Source organism: Myotis daubentonii, chromosome 6 (genome assembly GCF_963259705.1).
Source record: "Myotis daubentonii chromosome 6, mMyoDau2.1, whole genome shotgun sequence".
Classification (NCBI taxonomy): domain Eukaryota; kingdom Metazoa; phylum Chordata; class Mammalia; order Chiroptera; family Vespertilionidae; genus Myotis; species Myotis daubentonii.
In genome coordinates, this window is record NC_081845.1 from 86,226,411 (window position 1) to 86,251,275 (window position 24,865).

Here is a 24,865-nt window from a genome sequence, read left to right on the forward strand (position 1 = left end):
ACTCCTTTAGCTCTTCCTTATCTGTGAAGCTCTTTATCTGACCTTCAATTCTGAATGATAGCTTTGCTGGATAAAGTTGTAGGTTCTTGGCATTCATCACTTTGAATATTTCTTGCCACTCTGTTCTGGCCTGCATAGTTTCTGTTGAGTAATCAGCTGACCGTTGTATGGGTACTCCCTTGTAGGTAAGTGATTGTTTTTCTCTTGCTGCTTTTAAGATTCTCTCTTTGTCTTTTGCTCTTGGCATTTTAATTATGATGTGTCTTGGTGTGGTCCTCTTTGGATTCCTTTTGTTTGGTGTTCTCTGCGCTTCCTGGACTTGTAAGTCTATTTCTTTCACCAGGTAGGGGAAGTTTTCTGTCATTATTCCTTCAAATAGGTTTTCAATATCTTGCTCTCACTCTTCTTCTGGCACCCCTATAATTCAGATGTTGGTACGCTTGCAGTTGTCCCAGAGGCGCCTTACACTATCTTCATATTTTTGGATTCTTTTTTCTTTTTGTTTTTCCAGTTGGGTGTTTTTTGCTTCTTCATATTTCAAATATTTGACTTGATTCTTGCGTTCCTCTAGTCTGCTGTTGGATGTCTGTATAATATTGTTTATTTAAGTCAGTGTATGCTTAATTTCTAGTTGGTTCTTTTTCATAACTTCAAGGGTCTCACTAGATTTCCTGAGGATCTCACTAAATTTATCGGTGGTTTCTAGAAAATTCCTGAAAAACCTTAAAAGTGTGGTTTTGAACTCTATATCCAGTCATTTGCTTTCCTCCATTTCTGTCATTTGTGACCTGTTTCTTTGTCTCCGCATTTTTTATGCTTCCCTGTGTTGATAAGAGTGGCTTTCTGTGCTAGGTGTCCTATAGGTCCCAGTGGCTAAGCCTCCCCAGTTACTTGAGGTGGACACTCTTGGTGCACCCCTTTGTGGGCTTTGTGCACAGTCTTGTTGTAGTAATCCTTGATTGTTGTTGGTATCACTGGGAGGAATTGACCTCCAGGCCAATTGCCTGTGAGAATCAGCTGTGTCTGCAGTGGGAGAACTTCTGTGCTGGAGACACCCTTCTGGGGCAAGACTTGCTTCAGTGGGGCTTTGGTGCTCACTGAGTCTGCCCCTGAATGTGTCCCATATGGATCTAAGGAGTTATAATCTGGATGTTCCCACTATGACCACTGGGTACACTGGCTCTTGCATCTCTAAGGAGGTGCTAATTTAGCTTCTTCCTGAGGCTACCCAGCAGGAGCTATGGAGAGATCTGCAGATTCCTCTTCTTTGTTTGGGGTTTGGAGGTGCCCAGATGAGGCCCAGCTGTGAAGCAATGCAAGGCTGCTATGGGGCCTTGGGCCTTCTTTTGGATGTTCTGGGTCTCTCTGAACCAGCTTCAGTTTGTTAGGTAATTTTCAGATTGCAAAGGGCCAGGCCATTCATATGCAAAAGCCTCTGTGCACAGCTTGGGTGGGGCGGGGTCTCAGGGAATCAAAAGGGTGGAGCAAACAGCTATGGCTGATCCTCAGCCCTGCCCTAAGAGGCCCCAGGTCACAGTGTCCTGAGGTAATCACGGTAATCGCTGCAAGCACCTCTGAGAGAAAGCAGCCCTGGAGTTCCGACCGATGGCAGACAGTCCAATTTCTCCCCGTATGAGTCTGGGTCCACAGAGACTTGCCCAGAACTGGAGCTCAGAGCAGTCGGAAGCTTGTGTCTCCCTCCTGATTGAAAAAGACAACCATGTCCTCAGTTGCCAGCCCTTTCCACGTCCGCCTCCGTACCTCTGCACTTTACTTCCGCACCTCCTCTAAGTCTCAGTGTGCTTTTCTCTTTCCTTCTAGTTTTGAACTGTATATCCAGTAGTTTGCTTTCCTCCATTTCTGTCACTTGTGACCTGCTTCTTTGTCTCCACATCTTTTTTTTTTTTTTTTTGTCTCCACATTTCTTATGCTTCCCTGTGTTGATAGAGTGGCTTTCTGTGCGAGGTGTCCTATAGGACCCAGTGGCTCAGCCTCCCCAATTACCTGAGGTGGACACTCTCTGTGCACCCCTTTGTGGGCTTTGTGCACAGTCTTGTTGTAGTTAAGCCTTGATTGTTGTCCGTATCACTGGAAGGAATTGACCTCCTGGCCAATTGGCTGTGAGAATCAGCTGTGTCTGCAGTGGGAGAACTTCTGTGCTGGAGACACCCTTCTGGGGCAAGACTTGCTTCAGTGGGGCTTTGGTGCTCATGGAGTCTGCCCCTGAGTGTGTCCCTTATGGATCTGAGGAGTTGTAATTGGATGGTCCCACTCTCACCACTGGGTACACTGGCTCTTCGATCTAAGGAGGTGCTAATTTAGCCTCTGCCTGAGGCTACCCAGCAGGAGCCCAGCTGTGAAGCAATGCAAGCTGCTGTGGGGCCTTTTGGAAGTTCTGGGTTTCTCTAACCCAGCTGCAGTTTGTTAGGTAATTTTCATATTGCAAAGGGCCAGGCCTTTCATATGCAAAAGCCTCTGTGCACAGCTTGGGTGGGGTGGGGCCTCTGGGGATCAACAGGGCAGAGCAAGCAGCTATGGCTGCTCCTCAGTCCTACACTAAGAGGCCCCCCTTCTCAGTGTCTCAGTAATCTCTGCAAGTGCCTCTGAGAGAAAGCCGCCCTTGAGTTCTGACTGATGCCAGACAGTCCAGTTTCTCCTGTATGAGTCTGGGTCCCCAGAGACTCACCCGGAACTGGAGTTCAGAGCAGTTGGGAGCTTGAGACTCCCTCCTGATTGAAAAAGACAACCGTGTCTTCAGCCGCCAGCCCTTTCCACGTGAGCCTCCGTATTTCTGCACCTCCTCTGAGTCTCAGTGTGCTTTTCTCTTTCCTTCTAGTTGTAGAATTTGCACTCAGCCAGCCTTCCTGTGGTTCTGGGTGATGTCCGTTTTGTCTTTTAGTTGTATTTTTGAAGTTGTTGTGCAAGTCAGCAGTTTCCGGTGTTTACCTATGCAGCCATCTTGGTTTCTTCTTCAATTTTTTCTCAATATCGGCTTTTTTATTTTTCAGATAAATTCCGTGTAGGTGCATCTTAGATAAATAAATAATTTTACAGAACAAGTAATCTTAAAGACCATAGACATGGATTGATGAGAGAGGGGAAGAACAATTTCTATGCCTCTGCCTTAACTCTCCCTGCCTTCCTAGATCTGACCAGTGTTTTGGCTTCATCTACATATGCTTGTGAACCTTTGTTCTCAGTGATGAATTTTGTAAAGCCTCATAATAGGCTTAGCGTGACGGATGAAAGTAGTAGCTCGTGCATATCTCTGAAGGTCACGAAATATAAACCTGATGTAAAATCTCTGTCATCAGTGATGCAGCGGCAAAAGTCCCACTGATAATATCAAACGGAGTCATAAAGTTTTCTGTCGGACTATCAGTGCACATGTATACATTAAAAAATAAATGTATCTTTCATCATCATATACTGTGTTTTTGTCGCTCGAATGAATTTTATGATTTCTTCAAGGTTCTTCACATACATACACCTTAAGAGATATCAAGTAGGCGTAAAATGTTCTCAAAGAATTAGGGTTGGCACACAGAAGAATTTTGAGTCAGACATTTTGCTTGTTTTGGCACACACTCACACAAAGTTTGCCCACCCCTGTTTTATCCTATGTAATAGAAACCCTGGGTGTAACGTCATGACAGAAGCTTGACCAAACAGAAGGAAGCCAGTCTTGCAGGGGTCATCTTGGAAAGGGCTGCACCCTCCTTGAGCCGTTTCCTGGGAGGGTGAGGTTTGAGGGAGGAACCGGCCCTTGGAGTATGGAGGCATATCTTTATAAAGCTTTAATACATTATATGAGAGGTCATGGTAGTACTGCTTTACCCACAGCATCTACAGGAATTGCTGCAAATTTACTTCTCGGTGGAAGCACCTTTCATTCCCACTATAAATTACCCAGTCCTCTTAGTAAAACTGCAATTTCTAGACTTGATATACAACAGTGAAGTTGCTAAAACTCTTAAGAAGGCCCAACTTCTCATTATTGATGAATGCACCATGAGATCCAGTCATGCTATACACGCCATAGACAGATTACTAAGAGAAAGTTGAATGTTGTCTTTGGTGGGAAAGTTCTCCTTCTTGGAGGGGATTTTCGACAATGTCTCAGTATTGTCCTGCCTGCTATGCGATCAGCCATAGTACAAGTGAGTTTAAAGTACTGCAATGTTTGGGGATGTTTCAGAAAGTTGTCTCTTACCACAAGTATGAGATCAGAGGATTCTGCTTATAGTGGATGGTTAGTAAAACTTACTTGGAGATGGCAAACTTGATAGCAGTTTTCATTTAGGAATGGATATTATTGAAATCCCCTGTGAAATGATTTGTAATGGATCTATTATTGAAGCTACTTTTGGAAAGACAATATCTATACATAATATTAAAAATATATCTAAACGTGCAATTCTTTGTCCAAAAAATGAGCACGTTCAAAAACTAAATGAAGAAATTGTGGGTATACTCGATGGAGATTTTCACACATATTTGAGTGATGATTCCATTGGTTCCACAGGTGATGCTGAAGAGGAAAATGTTCCCATCGAATTTCTTAGTAGAATTACATCTTTGGGAACGCGGTGTCCTAGATGAAAATTGGAAGTGGGTGCAATCATCATGCTATTGAGAAATCTACATAGTAAATGGGGTCTTTATAATGGTACCAGATTTATTACCTGCCGGGGTCCAACCCCAGCAGGTCCAGGGGTCCCCAAAGGTGTGGACGGAGTCGGCGAAGAAGGAATGACACAGAGACAGCGTTCAGTTGATCAGCAGCCTAGCCAGGATCTCTAGCCAGGATCTCCAGCCAAGTTCTGGTCTGGATCTCCAGAGAGGTTCTGCTGCTTATTGTCTTGTTACATCCGTATTTATACCAGTTGATTTTAATCCTGTCAATTTCTATTACAAAGGTTAGGGCGTTTCTTATCTCCATTCCAAGGAGTAAAGATTATGTAGCTTAAGCATGATTGTTTATAGTGATTAACTACCCGCCTGGCACTTAGTTAAGGAGTTTCATCCCCTCCCTGACTTCAGGGAAAAATTCCTACCTGGGGAAACAACCTTTCTAGGAGAGGCATCCCCTCCCTGACTTCAGGGAAAAATTCCTACCTGGGGAAACAACCTTTCTCGGAGAGGTGACCTTGGTTAAAACACACAGTGTTAAGGGGAGCAAACATATTAAGAACAGTATGCTATATACGCCAGGTCCCTTGAAACATATGCTGTGCAGATGTTTCTTTCCTGCAGCAACTGTGTCAAGCAGCAAGGATGGACAGGCTTCCGGCAAATTCCCCTTTTTTATTTTTTAAATGCTCACGCATGCAAATCAGTGGCCACCTCTCAGATTGGGCCATTTAAGTCTCGGAAGAAGAGTGGCAAGCAATGATAGTGAGCATAGCTATAAACATAGTGGATGGAGAGCAGAAGGAGCCCCATTCCTGTAGAAGGTTGCCAGCCTCTTCAGTCAAGGGATTTCAGCTGTCCTCAAGTTATTGGTTTGATTGTTTTTGTTGGTCTGGCTAGCGGGCGGCGTCACTGGCGACAGGCTTCCCGAAGCGTCAGCAAGTTGAAGGGCTGCATCAAAGGGTCCATCAGGGCCATGGTTGATGGTGGTGTCGATGTCCGAGGAGGAGTAAGCTGTGCCCTCTGGATCCAGCTGATATGGAAAATGGAGGGTAGTAGAAAAAGAAGAGAAAGCAAAAGAACTACAAGGCATGGAAGTGTTTAGAAAAAAGAGGGAGAAGAAAGGGAAGAAGGCAGCATCCTGACACAGCCCTTTCCTTCAGCTTCCCCTTTCCCTGTGGTCCCAGGTAGAAATGGGAAACAAGTCCTGTTGCAGTGAGAGGGCAGCTGCTGTCAGCCAGTCTCTGTCTTTACCTGGGTCCCGATCTGAGCTGGGCATGGGAAGCAGGAAGCAGCCATGGGGACAGGAGACCTTCCTCAGAAGGGGCGAGTGTTCAAGCCCCTGCACCATTGGGGAGGGGGGTCTTTGCCCCACCTTTGTTGCACCCCAAGTTTTTTCCTACTGGCCCCCGACTGTGCCTGTCTTAGGTTGCCCCACCCTGTGGAGTCTTACCCGTCGTTGACTACCAGCCATCTCTGGGCCAAGTAGGGTGATGTGAGGTTCAGTTTTGTCTCCTTGATAGCCTATGTCCCTCTGGCCTCCATGCCCAGCAACTGCCTTTGGATTCCCTCGCTTGCTGGCGGGGCTCTGGCATTGATCATAGGGAACTCAGGTTTCTTCTCTAGAGAGGGCCCAGCTTACGCCATTGGGCCAGAGACAGATCCATGGTACCAGCCACCATGAGGCTTCAACCTCAGCATGAACAGAGAGCTCAGGCAACAGCTTATGGGCAATTGGATTGTAAGAAGAGGGTCCCTCTTGGCACAAGGGTAAGAGGCACCAATACAGGACAAAGGAGAGTCCTGGAACAGGGCTTTCTCAGCCCAGGATGTCAGGCTCTTGGCACAAGACAACTCCATGTATGGGACATATACTAGACACCCCCTAGTCATGGTAGAAAAGGGAGGTGCCCTTCCTGGAACAGTAGGGTAGGGAGATTCTAGAAAAGGCTGTGTTCAGGAAAGAAGGAGAAAGGCCAAAGAACCAGCAAACAAGTAGTTAGATTTTAAAAAAAGGAAAAAGGAAAGGAGATGTGGGGCAAAGCTGGGACATGTGGAAAGACAAAACGGAGGCACATGTGATCCTCCCAATGGACAGATTGTTCCAGCTCAGGGCTGCACATCTGCTGCAGACGGGCACTGGTCAGGTGTGCTATGATGAGGCAGAGATGGCAGGCGGTGAGACATAAGGTCGGACTAGACGGTCTGGAATCCACACAGGTGAGTCTGCGTCCTGTGGAAATATACAAGCATATCCTCTCCCCCAGGTTAAAAGTACATCAGGTCCCTTCCAGGCTCCTGTAAGCAAGTCTCTCCATTTGACGAGGGCTTTAGGTTTAGTTAGATCAGGGTTCCAATGCCTGTACATCGGGGAATTTCCCTCAGAATCTACATTTAGTATATTAATTACAAATTGAGCATGTTGTAGAACATGATGAGGAGAGGAATATTTAAACTCATTTTCTTGTAATTTTTTAATTTGTGTTTTTAAAGTTTGGTGAGCCCTTTCTACTATTGCTTGGCCTTGAGGATTGTAGGGTATTCCTGTAGTATGTGTGATACCGAATGTAGAGCATAAGTTTTTAAAAGCTCTAGAGGTATAGGCAGGCCCATTGTCAGTTTTAAGTGCCCTTGGTATTCCTAGGTAGGAAAAGCATTGGAATAGATGTTGACTTACATCTTTAAAGGCTTCTCCTGTATGTGCAGAAGCAAGGATAACATGAGAAAAGGTATCAATACAAACATGCACATAGCAAAGTTTGCCAAAAGATGGGACATGAGTAATATCCATCTGCCGTAAGTCACAGGGTCTAAGTCCTCTTGGATTAACTCCAGTAGCAGGGCTAGGAAAATGAGTAGGACAATGGCCACAGTCACGCACAATACTTCGAGCAGCTTCTCTAGATATGCGATAATATAGACGGAGAGCAGAAGCATTTTGATGGTGAATGGCATGAGACCGCCGGGCTTCTTCTAGAGCTGTACAAACTACTGGGCGAGTTAGTAAATCCGCCTGATAATTTCCTTCGCTTAAGGGTCCTGGTAGGCAGGAATGAGCTCTAATATGTCCAATATAGAAAGCCTTTTCTCGTTTGTGAATGCAAGTTTGTAGCTGAGTTAACAAAGAGAAAATGGCTGTTCTTCCTTGTGGGAGAGAGGCGGTCTCAATATGAGGAAATAATTTAACTATATATTGAGAGTCAGTGTACAAGTTAAAGGGAACCTGTTGCAATTGTTCAAAAGCATAAATGACTGCCAAAAGCTCTGTTCTCTGAGCTGACGTCTCTAGAGTTTGTTGAACATGGGTTATTGAGTCAATGATTGTTACTGCCCTACCATTAGAGGAACCATCTGTGAATACTAAGGAGGCAGGAGGTGATAATGGTTCTTTTGAACATTTAATAGGAAATATAAATGGATGTAGGGAGAGAAATTGCAATATAGGTGATCTTGGCAAATGATGTAAAATTTGTCCTGGGAAGTTACCTATAGCTATTTGCCACTCTTCTTCAAATTGTAATAGTGTGTCTAATTGTTCTCTTTTATAAGGTATTATTATCTCAGTAACTTCTCTTCCAAAGAGTTCGATACTGCGTCGTCTACCTTTGATAATGAGAGTGGCCACTAGGGAGGGATAGGGTGGTACAATCTTCCTAGGAGTGACAGGTAAATGTATCCATTCTAATGGTCCTTCCTGCCACAAGCATCCTGTAGGAGTATATTTAGTGGCTAGAATAATTAAGGCCCAAGATTTGGAATAATCTAGATACTGTAGTTGCTGTTTATTGATGGCCTGTTCTATTTTTGCTATAGCCTTTTCTCCTTCTACAGTTAATTGTCGGGGAGACTTAGGGTTAGAATCTCCCTTTAAAATGTCAAATAGAGGTTTTAAGTCAAGAGTGGTTATTTTTAGATATGGCCTGACCCAGTTGATATCACCTAATAGTTTCTGATAATCATTCAATGTGTTTAAATGATCTTTTCTTAATTGTAGAGGCTGATGGGTGATAGTAGAGGTATGCAATATTCTGCCTAAGCATGAAAAAGAAGGTTCAGTCTGAATCTTTTCTGGGGCTATTTTTAGACCATGTTCTTCTAAAGCAAGGATGGTCTGAGTAAGAATTTCCTGTAAAGTAGCCCGATCTTTATGAGCTAGTAAAATATCATCCATATAATGAATAAGATATAGATCTGAAAATTTCTTTCTAATAACTTGCAATGCCTGATCTACAAACTTTTGACATAATGTAGGACTATTTTTCATCCCTTGTGGGAGAACCTTCCATTGGTATCTCTGATAAGGCTGTTTAAAGTTTTCTGATGGTATGCTGAATGCGAATCTTTGACAATCAGCTGGGTGAAGAGGTATAGTGAAAAAACAATCCTGTAAGTCAATAACAACAACACAATACTCCTGTGGAATTGCCACAGGGGAGGGCAATCCAGGTTGTAAGGAGCCCATATCTTCCATGGTGGCATTTATGGCTCTTAGATCTTGCAAAAGTCTCCACTTGCCTGATTTCTTTCTTATTACAAATATGGGTGTGTTCCAGGGACTATTTGATGGCTCTATATGTCCCTCTGCTAATTGCTGATCAATTAATTGTCGGGCTGCTGATATTTTCTCAGATGTTAAGGGCCATTGCTCAACCCATACTGGCTGTGACGATTTCCAGACTATGGGATCAGCAGTCCTAAGGGCAATGGCCCCAATTACAGATCCTGTCGAGGAGTGTGAGGTATTACTTTCCTTTCCTAATCCCTTTCCTGGATTAAATCTCGTGTCTAGCATCTGTGATGTTACTCTATCAGTGGGGCTATATAATACAACTCCCATTTGAGACAAGATATCTCTTCCCCATAATGTAAAGGGGATAGTCGTAATTACATAGGGACAGAATGTCCCTGAATGTTGATCTTCATCAGCCCAAGTTAAAATCTGAGAACTCTTTTTTACATTAGATGCCTTGCCTAGTCCTACTAGGGAAGTGGAGGTGGTGTGCGTGGGCCATGAAGAGGGCCAATCCTTCCCTGCTATGCAGGAAACATCTGCTCCTGTATCCAATAGACCTTCAATTGGTTTTCCCTGAATTTGTAAAATTTTTGTAGGTCTAGTAGCATGGATTTCTTGTATCCAAAATGCTGCATCACTAGATCCAAAGCCTCTGGCCCCTCTGGCTTCCTGAGTAACAGCTGTCCCTATTTTATGTATTGGTAACAGGATTAATTGGGCAATTCTCTGGTTGGGCTGAATCTGTATAGTTGTGGTGGGTGGGGAAAGTAAAATCTGTATTTCTCCTGTGTAGTCTGCATCAACAACTCCTGGGATGACTAAGATCCCCTGTAAGGAGGTGGAGCTCCACCCTAATATTAAACCTACAGTTCCCTCAGGCAGCGGCCCAGACACTCCTGTAGGAATGGCTGCTACTGGCGAGTCTGGGGTTAGTATTGCGTGGGTGGTTGAGTGGAGGTCCAATCCTGCACTGCCTGGGGTTGCCCTGAAGAGGTCACTGACTGATCGAAATTTGCAGAGGGGTTGAAGGTTGATGCCCCTATTATTGCAGGGGCCTGGGGCTGGCCCCTTCTCAAGTTTCCCAATTGAGGTGATGGGATATAACCTCCTTGGGAGCTATTTGTAGAGTTTAAAGGCCGACCATTTTTATGGTATTTTGATCTACATTCCTTTGCCCAATGGAATCCTTTCTGACATCGGGGACAAACGGTTTTTGGAGGATTAATATTATTCCCTAATCTATTTCCAGGCTGTCGAGGAGCTTGCCATCTGGCCTGAGTATTATTATTATTTTTATTTGGGCATTCTCTGCTAAAGTGCCCAGATAAGCCACAAGAGTAGCAGTTCATATTTCTTTTATTACCTGTATTATTGCTGGCTTGTCCTATAGCCTGTACATATTGAGGGTATGTCTCCCCTTTGAGAGCTGCAGCTATAGCTACACCCTGTATAAATGCTGGACTTACATCAGCACACTGTTTTATAAAATCATTTATAGTTCCTGTTCTGCGAATCGGCCTTAATAAAGCCTGACAGGTATTATTAGCATTTTCAAAAGCCAGTTGTTTGATTAGGATATCGGCTGCCTCTTTGTTATTGATTACTCTCTTGACTGCCTGCATGAGGCGAGAAAGGAAATCCTGATATGGTTCCTCGACCTTCTGTTTAACCTCTGTAAGGGTGGTTGTTTTTCCTGCTGTACAAGGTAGGGATTTCCAGGCACTTACTGCACAACTGGTTACTTTGGTAAGTGCCTCTGTGGGCATATTCATTTGCTCCTCAGCCGTGTTAAAATCACCTTCTCCTAATATCATGTCTAGGGTTATTCCTTTTCTGGCTTTTTCGCTAGTGGCTACAGCTTTCTTAGCAAGATCATCATATTCAGTTTTCCGTAATAAGTAATCGCCTCCTGAGAGACAGGCTTTACAAACCTGTGACCAATCATAAAGAGTCATCCATTTACTGGCTAGGGTTTCTACCAAGGTTTGTGTGTAAGGAGCTAGAGGTCCATATTCAGAGCAGGCCGATTTTAATTCTTTAAGTACTTTGTAAGGTATAGGCTCCAAGGTGGGGTTTCTATTCCCACCAGACTCATTCTCATATGTAACTGGGAAGCAGAGTGAGAATTCAAGATCTCCATTAGCTTCAGCTTCTCTTATCGCCCTTTGAAATTTAGACATGGAGCTCCTAGGAGCCACAGGACCTGGTTTAGGCTTCCTTTCTAATTTGGGGAGCCTGTTTTGAATGGGAGGGCCACTCTCCTCTCTACTGACTGGAAAGGACCAATGGTCATGTTTATGATACTTATTCTCCTCCCGATCAGTAGGCATAGCTAAATTGCTTTTAGATTGAGCTGAAGACAATGATGATGTATCCTCTCTGGGTGGAGCCGAGGGACTATTTAAATTTTGAGAAAGTTCAACCATTTTTGCCTCTGGTGCCAAGGTGTCACAGATTGAATCCCAGAGGGAAAAGAAACATGGCAGGACCTCCTCAGATCCATGGTGTTTCTTTAATTGCTTTCCTACTTCAACCCAAGTTTTTAAATTAACAGTTCCATCCTCTGGAAGCCATTGACATACTTCTTCTATAAAACTTTCTGTCTCACTGGGAGTAACCTCAACTCCAATTCTGCTAGTAAGCATATGCGTTAAAAGATTAATACAGAGTCTTTTTTCTTTAGACTCAGTATGACCCATCTTGTCAATCTAAGTTCTGTACTAACTACCCGCTTACCCTACTTATCCTCTATAGGGGGGGTCTGAAGCACCCTACGGTGCAGTCCTATCTGTCCCAAGTACGGGGGGACTTACCTAAGGGAACCCTGTTCGGGCGCCAGATGCTGGGGTCCAACCCCAGCAGGTCCAGGGGTCCCCAAAGGTGTGGACGGAGTCGGCGAAGAAGGAATGACACGGAGACAGCGTTCAGTTGATCAGCAGCCTAGCCAGGATCTCTAGCCAGGATCTCCAGCCAAGTTCTGGTCTGGATCTCCAGAGAGGTTCTGCTGCTTATTGTCTTGTTACATCCGTATTTATACCAGTTGATTTTAATCCTGTCAATTTCTATTACAAAGGTTAGGGCGTTTCTTATCTCCATTCCAAGGAGTAAAGATTATGTAGCTTAAGCATGATTGTTTGTAGTGATTAACTACCCGCCTGGCACTTAGTTAAGGAGTTTCATCCCCTCCCTGACTTCAGGGAAAAATTCCTACCTGGGGAAACAACCTTTCTCAGAGAGGTGACCTTGGTTAAAACACACAGCGTTAAGGGGAGCAAACATATTAAGAACAGTATGCTATATATGCCAGGTCCCTTGAAACATATGCTGTGCAGATGTTTCTTTCCTGCAGCGACTGTGTCAAGCAGCAAGGATGGACCGGCTTCCGGCAATTACCAAAAGATTACCACCTGACCTTATCAAAGCTGCAGTATTAACAGGATCTGCAGAGGGAGATGGTTGTTCTGATTACCCATCTGACGCTGGCCTCCCATTTAAATTGATTCAACGACAGTTTCCCGTGAGGCCAGCATTTGTGATGACTATTAATAAATCACCAGGACAAACTCTAGACAGAGTAGGCATATTCCGACCTGAACCCATTTTTGCACATGGTCAGTTACATGTTGCTTTCTCTCGAGTTCAAAGAGCATGTGATGTTAAAGTTAAAGTTCTAAATACTTCAGCACAAGGGGAATTAGTCGAGCACTCTGAAAGTGTTTTCACTCTTAACGTGGTGTACATGGAGATTTTAGAATAAGTTTAATCACTTTATGAGTCATTGTTTGCATCACTGCTGTTTTCATATCATGTTTTTGTCGTTTTTATATCATGCCTCTGTTGTTATATCAGTTTGTTACTGTGTATTTATTAATAAATTTATATATTATTTTCCTATACAGTTTACTAATTTCCTTTCATCTCTCACACTTCTATTATAGAGAAAGGGCAAATAGCAATATTAAAATATTTCTGTTAAAGAATTCCCTTTCGAATGGACTGACTATTCTTGGGAGGGAAAAGGGTGTGGGAGATTCGGGAAGAGACTGGACAAAAATCGTGCACCTATGGATGAGGACAGTGGGTGGGGAGTGAGGGCGGAGGGTGGGGCGGGAACTGGGAGGAGGGGAGTTATGGGGGGAAAAAAGAGGAACAAATGTAATAATCTGAACAAGAAAGATTTAATTAAAAAAAATAAATAAAAAAGAAAGAATTCCCTTTCAATGTACAGGAATTTGGTGCACTGGGCTACTACTATTAAAATAATATCTCAGAGTGGAAAGGGAAGGGGGGAGGTAGACAGAGAGAGAGAGGGACAGAGGGACAGAGAGTTGGCTCCCACCCGCACCCTGCCTGGAAGCTGGGGGTCAGAAGCACCACCGAGTTATGTGTCCTTGAGCGGAAATGGAACCCTCCACCCTTTGATCCGTGGTCTGATGCTCCAGCCATTGAGGTAACTGGACAGGGCTGTTAAGTTTAATTAGATTTTATCATTGTTATTATTTTAAAATATATATATTAAAATTACATCTCAGAGAGGAAGGGGGGGGAAGAGATATATCAATGATGAGAGAATCATTGATCGGCTGTCGCCTCGTGCATGCCCCACCTTGGGGGTAGAGCAGGCAACCCAGGCAGGTTCCTGGATCCCAATGAAACCCAGAGCCATGGCGGTCCATAGGAAATGACATGATGACAAATAACACAACAGATGTGCTATAGTGTACTGAACCATTCCTTTATTGTTAGACATGTGGGGCCAGGGATACATGTGATCACAAAGCACTTTCCCAAGTCCTAGTCCTGTCCACACTGTGCTGGGCTGCGGTCACGCTGAGTGTCGGCGTGCTGTCCCATCTTCCAGATGACCAGGCGCATGCAGGCGCTGGCGTCCTCGCTGGAGCTGTGTCCGTCCGTGCGGTCCTGGATGACGTGTCCGAGGTAGTGAGCGGCGAGGTTGCGAAGGGAGCGCTTGTAGGGGAGGCCGCGGCGGTGCGGGAAGAGCACGGATGTGTCCAGCACGGTGCCGTGGATGAGCTTCAGGGCCAGCAGGTCGCTCTGCAGGCTGTGTCCGATGAGGATGGTGCGGGAATTGAAGAGCGTCAGCAGGGCGGCCTGGACGTCGCGGATGGAGGTGCTGGTGTGGGCCAGGTGCGCCGCGGTGACTCCGGAAAACCTGGTGTTGTAGTCGACGATGTCGCGGTCCGGCCTGACGAAGGTGTCGTACACCAGGCGCAGGGCGCTGTCCACCACGCTGACGCGGGTCAGCTCCAGGCCAGCGGTGGTGTAGCACATCTCACAGTCCAGGGCGTAGATGCCGGGGTGAGCCCCTGCGGGCAGCTCTTTGTCCACGGTGTGCACGAAGCCCTGCAGGTCCTGCTGGCGGCCGTCCTGCACGTGCTGCCGGGCCACCTGGCAGCCAGGGGAGCCGATGGCGGCCGAGCAGCACGTGTACTGAATCTGCCAGCCCCCAGCGGCTGGAGTGGGGCGCAGCCGCCCCCAGTGGTAGCGACATTCTTCCTGGCGCACACAGCGGCCCGAGGGGGCCACGAGGTACTGGGTGCCACAGCGGCAGCACAGCCTGCAGGAGGCGTCTTGGGGCGGCTTCTCCTGGGCGGTGAAGAGGACAGCGCCCCCCGGCAGTGTGGGGTGCGCAAAGGGGTAGCCGTTCTCCTTGAGCTGGGCCTGGGTGAGCAAGTGCTCCTTGAGGCGCTGGTACAGGGTGGCCCCGGGCAAAGGATCCTCTTCAGGGAGGCTGTGCGGGTGCTGGAGCCAGAAGCTGGTCTGGGCGGCCAACTTGCCCCCCGGCACCACCTCCTGGGACACAGCCCCGCTGTCCCGGGTCTTGAGGAGACCGGCTCCAGGGCCGGGTTCCAGGCCCTGCATGTTGTGGAAGGTGTTGGCCACTTCCGGGTCGATCCTCTTGCTGGGGCTCTGGTGGTCGGCCGCCTTCTCCTCCTTCAGTTCCTTCCCTGTGGCTTCCTGGGTGGAGGAGCAGAACTTGAGACCCTTGTCCATAAAGAGGCTGAGACGGCGTTGAGGGGTGATGGCGGGCACTTTGCCCCCACACTGTGTTGGAGGAACGGGCTTCTGAGAAGTCTGCACAGGTGGGCCGCGGGCCAGGCGCGTTGGGGGCACGGGGCTGGTGGCCATGGACGCCTGGCCGGATGGGGCGGGTGCCTCTGGGAGCTGGCTGCCCAGCCCCTGGTTTCTGGAAGGTGGGCGGCTGCTGCTGCTGCTGCTGCTGCTGCTGGCCAGGAGGCGCCTCTTGGCACCTTCACCCAGGCAGGGCATGGGGACGCGGGCAATCCTCCTCTTGTCTCTGGCGGCTGAGAGGTGCTTCGGGGCCGGCTGCTGGGCAGCCTGGGGCACACTGGCTGACTTCATGGGAGCCTTGTGTGCTCCCCGCAGCAGGTCACACATCTCCTGGGTGGTGGGTAGCCGGGTTCGGGGGGCCCAGCCTCTCCTCACAGACTCTGGCTGGGTGAGGAGGTATTTGGGGGCCCAGCTGTATGTGGCGGGCACCGGGAACAGGCCGCCGGGGCCAACAGGCTGATGGCAGGGTGCCTGGTAGAGAGGGAGAGGCACCAGAATGGCGGCAGGATAGGAGGCATTCAGCTTGGCCTTTTGAGCTTGCAGATGGCTGCGAGGAAAGCAGCTCGGTGCCTTGGCCCTCAGGAGGGCTGGAGTTCGCACTGATACCCTTCCCCTGGGTGCCGACATGGTCCTGCTCTCCTGGGCTCTGTTGTCTGGAAGCCAAGGCTGGGTGCCCTCAGCTCTTATACTGGTGGAAAGCCCCGCCTCCAAGAAGATTAACTCGCTCAGCCAATGAATACTACTGTACCTGATGGGATCTTCTCCCACCCTACGTAATCCCATCTTCTCTGGACTGACTGGCTTCTAGAATCCCGGAGCTCCCTGGGGACTGAGTCAACAGGAGGGAGCTCTGAGTTCAGAGAGTGAGCCCCATCCTCTGCTCGATTCTCCCTGTGCCAGGCCACTGAGTGCCCCAGACTCCCCCGACAACCGTGCCTGCCTCTGGGCCAAGGGGAGGAAGCCAAGGCTCTCACAGGTCAAGAGGGCACAGCCCAAGTCCGGAGCAAGACAGGGGTCAGGCGCTGTGACCTTGTGGGAGGGGTCACACACATCTCACTCTCCCTGCTCTTGTCCCTTCCCCTCCCCCCACCCCCAGGGTGGAGCACAAGTCTGATTCAATATGGGTCCCGGCACTTGTCTGCCAGGACTCGGGGTGTGTGGGACTGCGTCTCCTTGCCTTGCTTGGTGAGATGAGAGGTCCTCTATGCTCCTGCCCAGGGGACAGAGCGGTCAGATGCAATGGCTCCTTGTCCTCCGCCTTCTCTTCTCTGGGGGGGCTGAAACACATGGTCATCCCTCCATAAGGCTCCCTCCCCGCTGTCCATCTTGCTAAACGGAACCTCTGAACCCATGCAACACCCGAACTCTCCCTTCCTTCTCCCCCAAGTCCCTGGACACCAACTTTCCACTTTCTGTCTCTGTCAAGTTGACCACCTCATTAAAGTGGAATTCTACAGAACTTGCCTTTTTGGGCCTGGCTGATATCATGAGACATTATATCCTCCAAGGTCATCATCCATGTTGGGAGCACGTGTCAGAATTTCCTTCCTTTTTTAAAGCTGAACACTATTCCATGGTACATGTCTAGGCTCCATTTTGCTTCTTATCCATCTATCTCTCCATGCACATTCCTCAGTGGCTGCTTCCATCTGAGATGTGAACACAGGTGCCCAAATAGCTCTTCAGGACCCTGCTTTCCATTTCTGTGTGTATATACCCAGAAGTGGCACTGCTGGACCATTAGCTTATTTTATTTAATTTTTAAGTTTTTGTTTGTTAATCCTCTCCAGAGGAATTTTTTCCATTGATTTTTAGGGAGATTTGGGAGAGCGAGAGAGAGGCTAAGAGAGAGAGAGAGAGAGAGAGAGAGAGAGAGAGAGAGATTGGTTGCCTCCCACACATACCCTGCCTGGAAGCTGGGTGTCAAATCCACCATGGAGGTATGTGCCTTTGAACGCAATTTGAACCCTCAACCTTTTGATCCGTGGGCTGATGCTCCAACCACTGAGAAACTGGACATGGTTGTTAATTTATTTATTTTTATCATCATTATGAATTTCATTTATATATTTTTTAAAATAATATCCTCAGAAAGGAAAGATAAGGCAGAGAGAGAGAGAGAGAGAGAGAGAGAGAGAGAGAGAGAGAGAGAGAGAAACATTAATGGTAAGAGAATCATTGATTGGCTCTCTCCTGCATGCCCCACATTAGGGATGGCGCCCGCAACCCAGGCAGGTTCCTGTACCCTAAGTCAAACCGTGACCTCCTGGTTTCTAGGTTGATGCTCAACCCAGAGTACATATTCATCCTTCCATAAGGCTCCTTCTCTGTTTTTTCATTTTGCTAAACTGAACCTCTGTACCCATTAAACATCCCAACTTTGCCTTCCCTCTACCCCCAGTCTCTGGATGCTAACATTCCAGTTTCTGTCCCTGTGAATTTGACCGCCTCATTAAAGTGGAATTCTACAGAATTTGTCTCTTTAGCCTGGCTGATTTCATGTAGCATCATGTCCTGATAGGTCATTATCTACATTGGAGTATGTGTCAGAATCTACTTCTTTTTTAAAAAAATATCAGGGGAGTATATTTTTTTCATTAATTTTCAGAAAGAGTTATAGGGAGGGAGAGGATCAATTGACTTCCACCTGCACACACCCTGATGGGACCTGGGCATCAATCCCACAGCTGAGTAATATGCCCTTGACTGGGTATCAATCCTGAGACCTTTTGATCCAAAGGTGGAGTCTCCAACCATGGAGCCATTCTGGCCTGGGCACTAATTGCAGTTTAATTGGATAGTGGCCTTCTGAATTGGTGTGAGTGCTACCTCACTAAGGTTTCCATTTGCTTTTCTCCAATGATTAGGCCATCACTTAAGGCAGCGGTTCTCAACCTGTGGGTCACAAGCCCTCTGGGGGTCGAACGACCCTTTCACAGGGGTCGCCTAAGACCATCAGAAAACACATATATTCCCTAACCAGTTTGGCTCAGTGGATAGAGCGTCAGCCTGTGGACTGAAGGGTCCCAGGTTCGATTCCGGTCAAAGGGCATGTACCTTGGTTGCAGGCACATCCCCAGTAGGAGGCAGCTAATTGATGTTTCTAACTTTATCCCTCTCTCTTCCTCTTTGTAAAAAATCAATAAAATATATTTTTTAAAAAAGAAAACACATATATAATTACATATTGTTTTTGTGATTAATCACTATGCTTTAATTATGTTCAATTTATAACAATGAAAATACATCTTGCATATCAGATATTTACATTATGATTCACAATAGTAGCAAAATTACAGTTATGAAGTAACAATGAAAATAATTTTATGGTTGGGGGTCACCACCACATGAGGAACTGTATTAAATGGCTGTGGCATTAGGAAGGTTGAGAACCACTGACTTAAGGCCTCTGTGTTTTAAAGCTCCCTGATAACATCCCTGTGCAAATCTATGCTCTACTGAAAAAAAATAATAGAAATGGGGCAGGGGTTGGATTAAAAATGGTGGCAGAGTAGGAGGATGCTGCACGGACATGCTCCCAGAAACAAGCTGGAATTACAACTGAAATATGGAAAGTCTTCCTGAATAATCAACAGAAAACCCACAGGAGAGAACCCTGATCCCCAAGGACTGAAGGTAGAGTCTGCATAGAGACTGGTATGAGGGACGGAGGCGCAAAAGGGCTGGTTGGGAACCCACAGATGGCAACTGAAGTCCCAGAGAGATATCTCAGCTGTAGGGGTGGGGGTGCCACTGAGAACTCTGGGATATAATCCTGAAGCTGGGCTCTCCAGCAGCGAGCACCAAACTGAGGAGGGTACCCACATAACATCTAGCTGTGAAAAGCAGTGTGGTGCTGTCTGAGAGGGAGAGATGGCTGGAAATTCAGGCACCCTCATAAAGGGCCAACACACTAAGTACACTGTGGAGCCACCCATTTTGTGCTCTGGCAGAGGGAGGGTGAAGTGTGAGAGCAGTACCCAGAAGTGGGGACTCTGGGGATAGAGCTCAGAAGGCAGACAGTTTCCTGGTCTGAGCCATTCCCTCACACAACGGAGGACATCTTTCCCACATAGACATCTGCCTTGTCTGGGGGGAAGACAATGGAAACACCCCCCCCCCCGAAAACGCCTTGCCCTGAGGCCACTTAAGAGATTAAAAGTAGTTATTAGCCTCCAGGCAGAAGCAACTGCCCCACCCTGTTGAAAAATCTCTCACCACACCTGAGGATGTTTGCCTGGGGGCAATTCAACTCTGAATCCTATTAGTCTGTAGACAGAAGTGGTCTCTGGAGGCTTTGAGTCTTAGCCTGATCCAATTAGACAGAAACAACCTTTAACACTGTCCTGCACTAGAGATTGAGAGGTGGAGAGGATCTACCTAATACACAGTCACAAACCCAAACAGACAACCAAAATGAGGAGACAAAGAAACAACCCCCAAATGAAAGAACTAGAAGAAGAGATAAATATAGCAGAGATAAGAAATTTATCTGGCCCTACCTGGTTTGGCTCAGTGGATAGAGCATTGGCCTGCAGACCGAAGGGTCCTGGGTTCGATTCCAGCCAAGGGCACATGCTTGGGTTGCGGGCTCAACCCCCAGCAGGGGGTGTGCAAGAGGCAGCCGATCAATGACTCTCTCTTATCATTGATGTTTCTATCTCTCTCTCTCTCCCTCTCCCTTCCTCTCTGAAATCAATAAAAATATATTAAAAAAAAGAAATTTATCTGAATCAGAGTTCAGAGTAATAATATTAAAAATGCTCTACAGTATGAAAAAAGATACAGTAACTATGAAAAAAATAGTCTGAGATAAAGAATGACATAACACAAATAAAGAACACATTGGAAGGAATACACAGCAGATTAGGGGAAGCAGAGGATCAAATCAGTGAATTAGAAGACAGAGTTGAAAATATTACTAAATTAGAGAACCAAAAAGAAAAAACAATTAAAAAACAGGAGGATAGCTTAAGGGAGCTGTGGGACAATGTGAAATGTAACAATATTGAAATAGTAGGTGTGCCAGAAGAGACAGCAAGGAAGAAAGGGATAGAGAAGGTGTTTGAAGAAATAATGATAGAAAACTTCCTTAACCTGGTAAAGGAAAAAGTCAAACAAGTTCAGGAAGCACAGAGAACCCCAAACAAGAAGAACCCAAACAGACCCACACCCAGACACATCATAATAAAAATGCCAAAAATTAAAGACAAAGAGGGAATCTTAAAGGCAGCAAGAGAAAAGAAAACTGTTACCTACAAAGGAGTTCCCATAAGGCTGACACCTGATTTCTCATCAGAAACTCTACAGGCCAGAAGGGAATGGCATGAAGTACTCAAGGTAATGGAAAGCAAGGATTTGAAACCACGATGATTATATTCAGCAAGGCTATCATTCAAAATAGACGGTCAGATAACTCCCAGACCAAAAAAGGCTAAAGGAGTTCATCACCACCAAGCCAGCATTACAGGAAATGCTAAAGGGATTGCTGTAAGGGATTGCTGAGAAGAAGAAACAGAGAGAGAGAAACCTAGCCATACAGAATTAAAATGGCTATAAATAAGTACCTCTCAATAATAACTCTAAATGTAAATGGATTAAATGCTCCAATCAAAAGGTGTAGGGTAGCTGAATGGACACAAAAACATGACCCAACTATATGCTGTCTACAAGAGACCCACCTCAAAACAAAAGACACACATGGGATGAAAGTGAAGGGGTGGAAAAAAATTTTCCATGAAAATGGTAACGAACAAAAGCTGGAGGAGCAATACTCATATTCGACAAAATAGACTTTAAAAGCATCATGCTAAGTGAAATAAGCCAGTTGGAGAAAGATAAATATCATATGCCCTCACTCATTTGTAGAATACAATGAACAACATAAACTGATGACAAAAAATAGAGCCAGAGGGGGAGAAAATATTCTAGAATATAAAAGAAATAATCCTGTTATTTGCAGATTTTTAATAATTCCTATAACTTTTGTGATATCATACTATGTTAGTACAGTTTGGGTAATACTATTACACTTACAATCCTTTTATTCTTAAAATAATAATGTTTATAGCATGTAATATTATTATATGTAAGTTCATTTTTCTTGAATAATTGGTGTTTGTTGCATGCAACATTGCCATATGTAAAATCATTTTTCTTGAGGTATTAATGTTTAATGCATGTAACATTATTATAGTTAAAATCATTTTTCTTAAAATAAAAATAAAAAACTAGAAAAAAAATCTATACTCTACCACTATGCATGACAAGCCTATTTCATCCCCAACAGTATTTGGCATTTCTAAAAAAAAAATTAAAAAAAAAAAAAGGACAAGGAAAACCATCCTAATTTAATCATTAAAAAATAGTATATAACCTCTCTGATCACAACATGATGGCCTCACTCGTTTCCTTCACTGTATTGTCTGTTTATTGTCGTCCCGTAATGCCAGTGTCTTTGTAAGAACTTTCACACACGAAAGATACCAACCCGTTGTATATTGCACTTGGCTGGACTCACCTCCCAATTAACTGACTACTTTTAATTTCACTTTTTAAAAATATACATATTTTTTATTGATTTCAGAGAGGAAGAGAGAGAGAGAGATCAGTGATGAGAGAGAATCATTGAAACAGCTGCCTCCTGCGTGCTGCACGTTAGGGATCAAGCCTGAAACCTGGGCATGTACCGGGAATCGAACCGTAACCTCTTGGTTCATAGGCCGATGTTCGACCACTGAGCCACAGCGGCTGGGCAAATTTCACTTTTTTTTCTTAACCTGCGGTTTTTTGTTTCGTATGAACTAACATATCCATCTTCCCTATTGGGATTTATCTTGTGCCTTTTAAGCCTAGAAAGTCTGCTCCCCCTTCCAGTGAATTGATATAGTCTCACTTAAAAAAAAAAATTGATTTGAGAGCAAGAGAGGGAGAGAAACATGGGTCTGTTGTTCCTCTCATCCATGCACTCACTGGGTGATTCTCGCATGTGCCCTGGCCAGGGACTGAATCGCAATCTTGTTGCATCAGCACCACATTCTCACCAATGAGCACCCCCACCCCCCGCCCCCCACGCCAGGACATAGTCTCACTTCTATTGTCTTTCTGTGCGTATGTAGTTTGCTCTCAGCACCCCCGACTTAACTCCATCGGGAGTTAATTTTGCTGTATGATAGACGATGTGTATCTAATTTCCTCCCAGAGAGCTAATCAATTATTCCAAGATTATTAATTGAATAGTCCCTCCTGTCCCCCTTATTTAGGAAATGTTTTTTATTGCGTGTTAATGCCTTTTACATTGGCGGGTTTATGGCTCTCATTTCTTTATTCTGGTGCCAGCTTCACTTCGTTTCCCTTTGATTATTTTAATAGTCCCCGTGATTCTCCCCCATGATTATTTTTAATCTTCATGCTGCTTACACCCTCGGTGTCCTGAGGAAACCTCCTCCAGTCTGGGCTCCACTCCGCCCCTTTCCTGCAGGGCAGCCTGGAACCTCTGTGGCCACGTGTTCCCAGGAGCTGTGGAGCCCAGGTGCTCAGTCCCCATGGGTTCCCACTGAGAGGGGGAGGGGGAAGGCAGGTGTCCCTAACGACTCTCCCGCCCTCCAGCCCGGGGAGGTTACCACATTACAGATGGGTTTCAAGACCTTCCCAGGGAGAGGAAGGTGGGGACCCCCACTGCTTGGGGCACCTCGCGTAGCTCCCTGGCCATAGGGAGCTGACACTGTCTGCTCACACAGGGGTTCCTCCTTCCAGGAGCCCCCACTGGCCCTAAAGATGCCCTTGCCCGTGCGGGGAGGATGTCCTGATAGCTGCCTGAGCTCCCCAGCTGAATCCGCGCTGAGCCCCTCACTTGGGACTGAGCCTGCACTTGCCACCAGCTGCGAAGAGCCAGGCCTGTTCACAGACATCAAGTTCAGTCCGCAGAGCCACCCCGTCACCAGGCATCCTCATCCCGGTCAGACAGGCGAGGAAACGGAGGCTCAGAGGCAGCAGGTTGCACCCCGAAGATTCTCTAGCAGGCCAGCGGGGGCCAGGTGCATTCACAGGCCGGCCTCTCTCCAAAGCTCTTTTCATGTGGTTTTTGGGAAAATGAAATTGAATGTGAATACTTATCTGAGTGTCTGGCCCCCCACTTTTTTTTAATATGCACAGGTAGAAAACAGAGCGCCCTTGTTAACCTGAGATGACTACATGGGATGTGAGGAAGAAAATGAAGGGAAAGTAGCAGTGCTCACTAGTGAAGACTGTGGATATTACCGAACAATTACTGGGTGTGAACCTGCCATCCAATTGGAAAATTGTAGCCAGAGGGGCAAAGAGGGGTCAGCATGTGTGCGTGCTAATTATTAAGAAGTCTCTTTTAGTAACACCAACAGGGGCACCTCTTCGCTGGTTAAATAAAAACCCAACCATAATATTTATATAAAAGTAAAAATCACCTCAATGTTCAATAAGGAAATAGCTAAATAAGCTGGGGTACATCTCCATGATGAAATGTGTGGGCCTCGCCCTGGCTGGATAGCTCAGTTGGTTAGAGTATTGTCCCTGATACTTCAAGGTTGTGTATTCAATCCCCTGTCAGGGTACATACAAGAATCATCCAATGAATGCATAAATACGTAGGACAACAAATCTATGTCTCTCTCTAAAAAAAAAAATTAATTTTAAAAAATGTGGGCCTTACGCCCTAGCTGGTTTGGCTCAGTGGATAGAGCGTCAGCCTGCGGACTAAAAGGTCCCAGGTTCGATTCCGGTCAAGGGCACATGCCCGGGTTGCGGGTTCAATCCCCAGTGGGGGGCGTGCAGGAGGCAGCCGATCAATGATTCTCTCTCATCATTGGTGTTTCTATCTCTCTCTCCCTCTCTGAAATCAATAAAAATATGTTTTTTTAAAAATGTGGGCCTTAAAACATGCTTTCATCCAAACCCATTCATTGGTCTCTGTTTTGTGCCAGGAACTGTGGCTGGGGATAAGACAAAAAGAGGTGCTCCCTGCAGTCAAGGAAGGAGATAAGCTCATAAACAGGTTCAGAACTTGGACAGTGAGAGATGCCAGGGCTGGTGAGTGAGTGTGAGTGTGTGAGTGTGTGAGTGTGTGAGTGTGTGTGTGTGTGTGTGCGCGCGCGCACAGGGATGGAGAGTGGAATCCTGGGAGGAGGAGAGGATTCTTCTAGAGTTGGAGTGATCAGCAGGAAAAGTGACTGAGAAGGTGAGACCTGAGCCCCGTCCTGATTCTTTATGAAGAGTTTGTCATGTTGTGGGAAAACAGTTCTGATGTTGATTCAAAAAGGACGAAAAAGTCTACGTAGTGTGTCCATGGAGCCGCCACACTAGCTTTGGGTGTTTTTTAACACTAAGTTTAATTTACATAAGAAAGGCAAGCTTTTATCTTCTGTATACTATGGTTATTTTAACTTTTCTGCTCTTTCTTCTAAAATGAATCCTAACTAAGACATATACTGCCTGTCCCAGGGCCCTAGTGGGAACGCAGCTGGGTGATTCAAAGGGAGTTTAATAAGGGAACTGTTCTTAGAGGTGTGGGCAGCGCACAGAGAAACCACAGGGGCGGCTACAGCACCCGTGGCAAGTAACAGTGGGTGTCAGCACTTGTGGTCTGAAATGGGG

At 46.1% G+C, this 24,865-nt stretch overlaps 1 protein-coding gene across 1 annotated transcript; it reads right to left on the reverse strand.

Annotated features, from left to right (window-relative positions):
• Positions 1 to 13,939: 13,939 nt before the first annotated feature.
• LOC132237625 (RNA exonuclease 1 homolog) lies at positions 13,940 to 16,532 on the reverse strand. The gene is given in 3 exon segments (XM_059702254.1): positions 13,940 to 15,622; positions 16,387 to 16,440; positions 16,443 to 16,532. Coding segments are annotated over 3 exon segments (1,827 nt in total).
• Between the last annotated feature and the right edge of the window lie 8,333 nt (positions 16,533 to 24,865).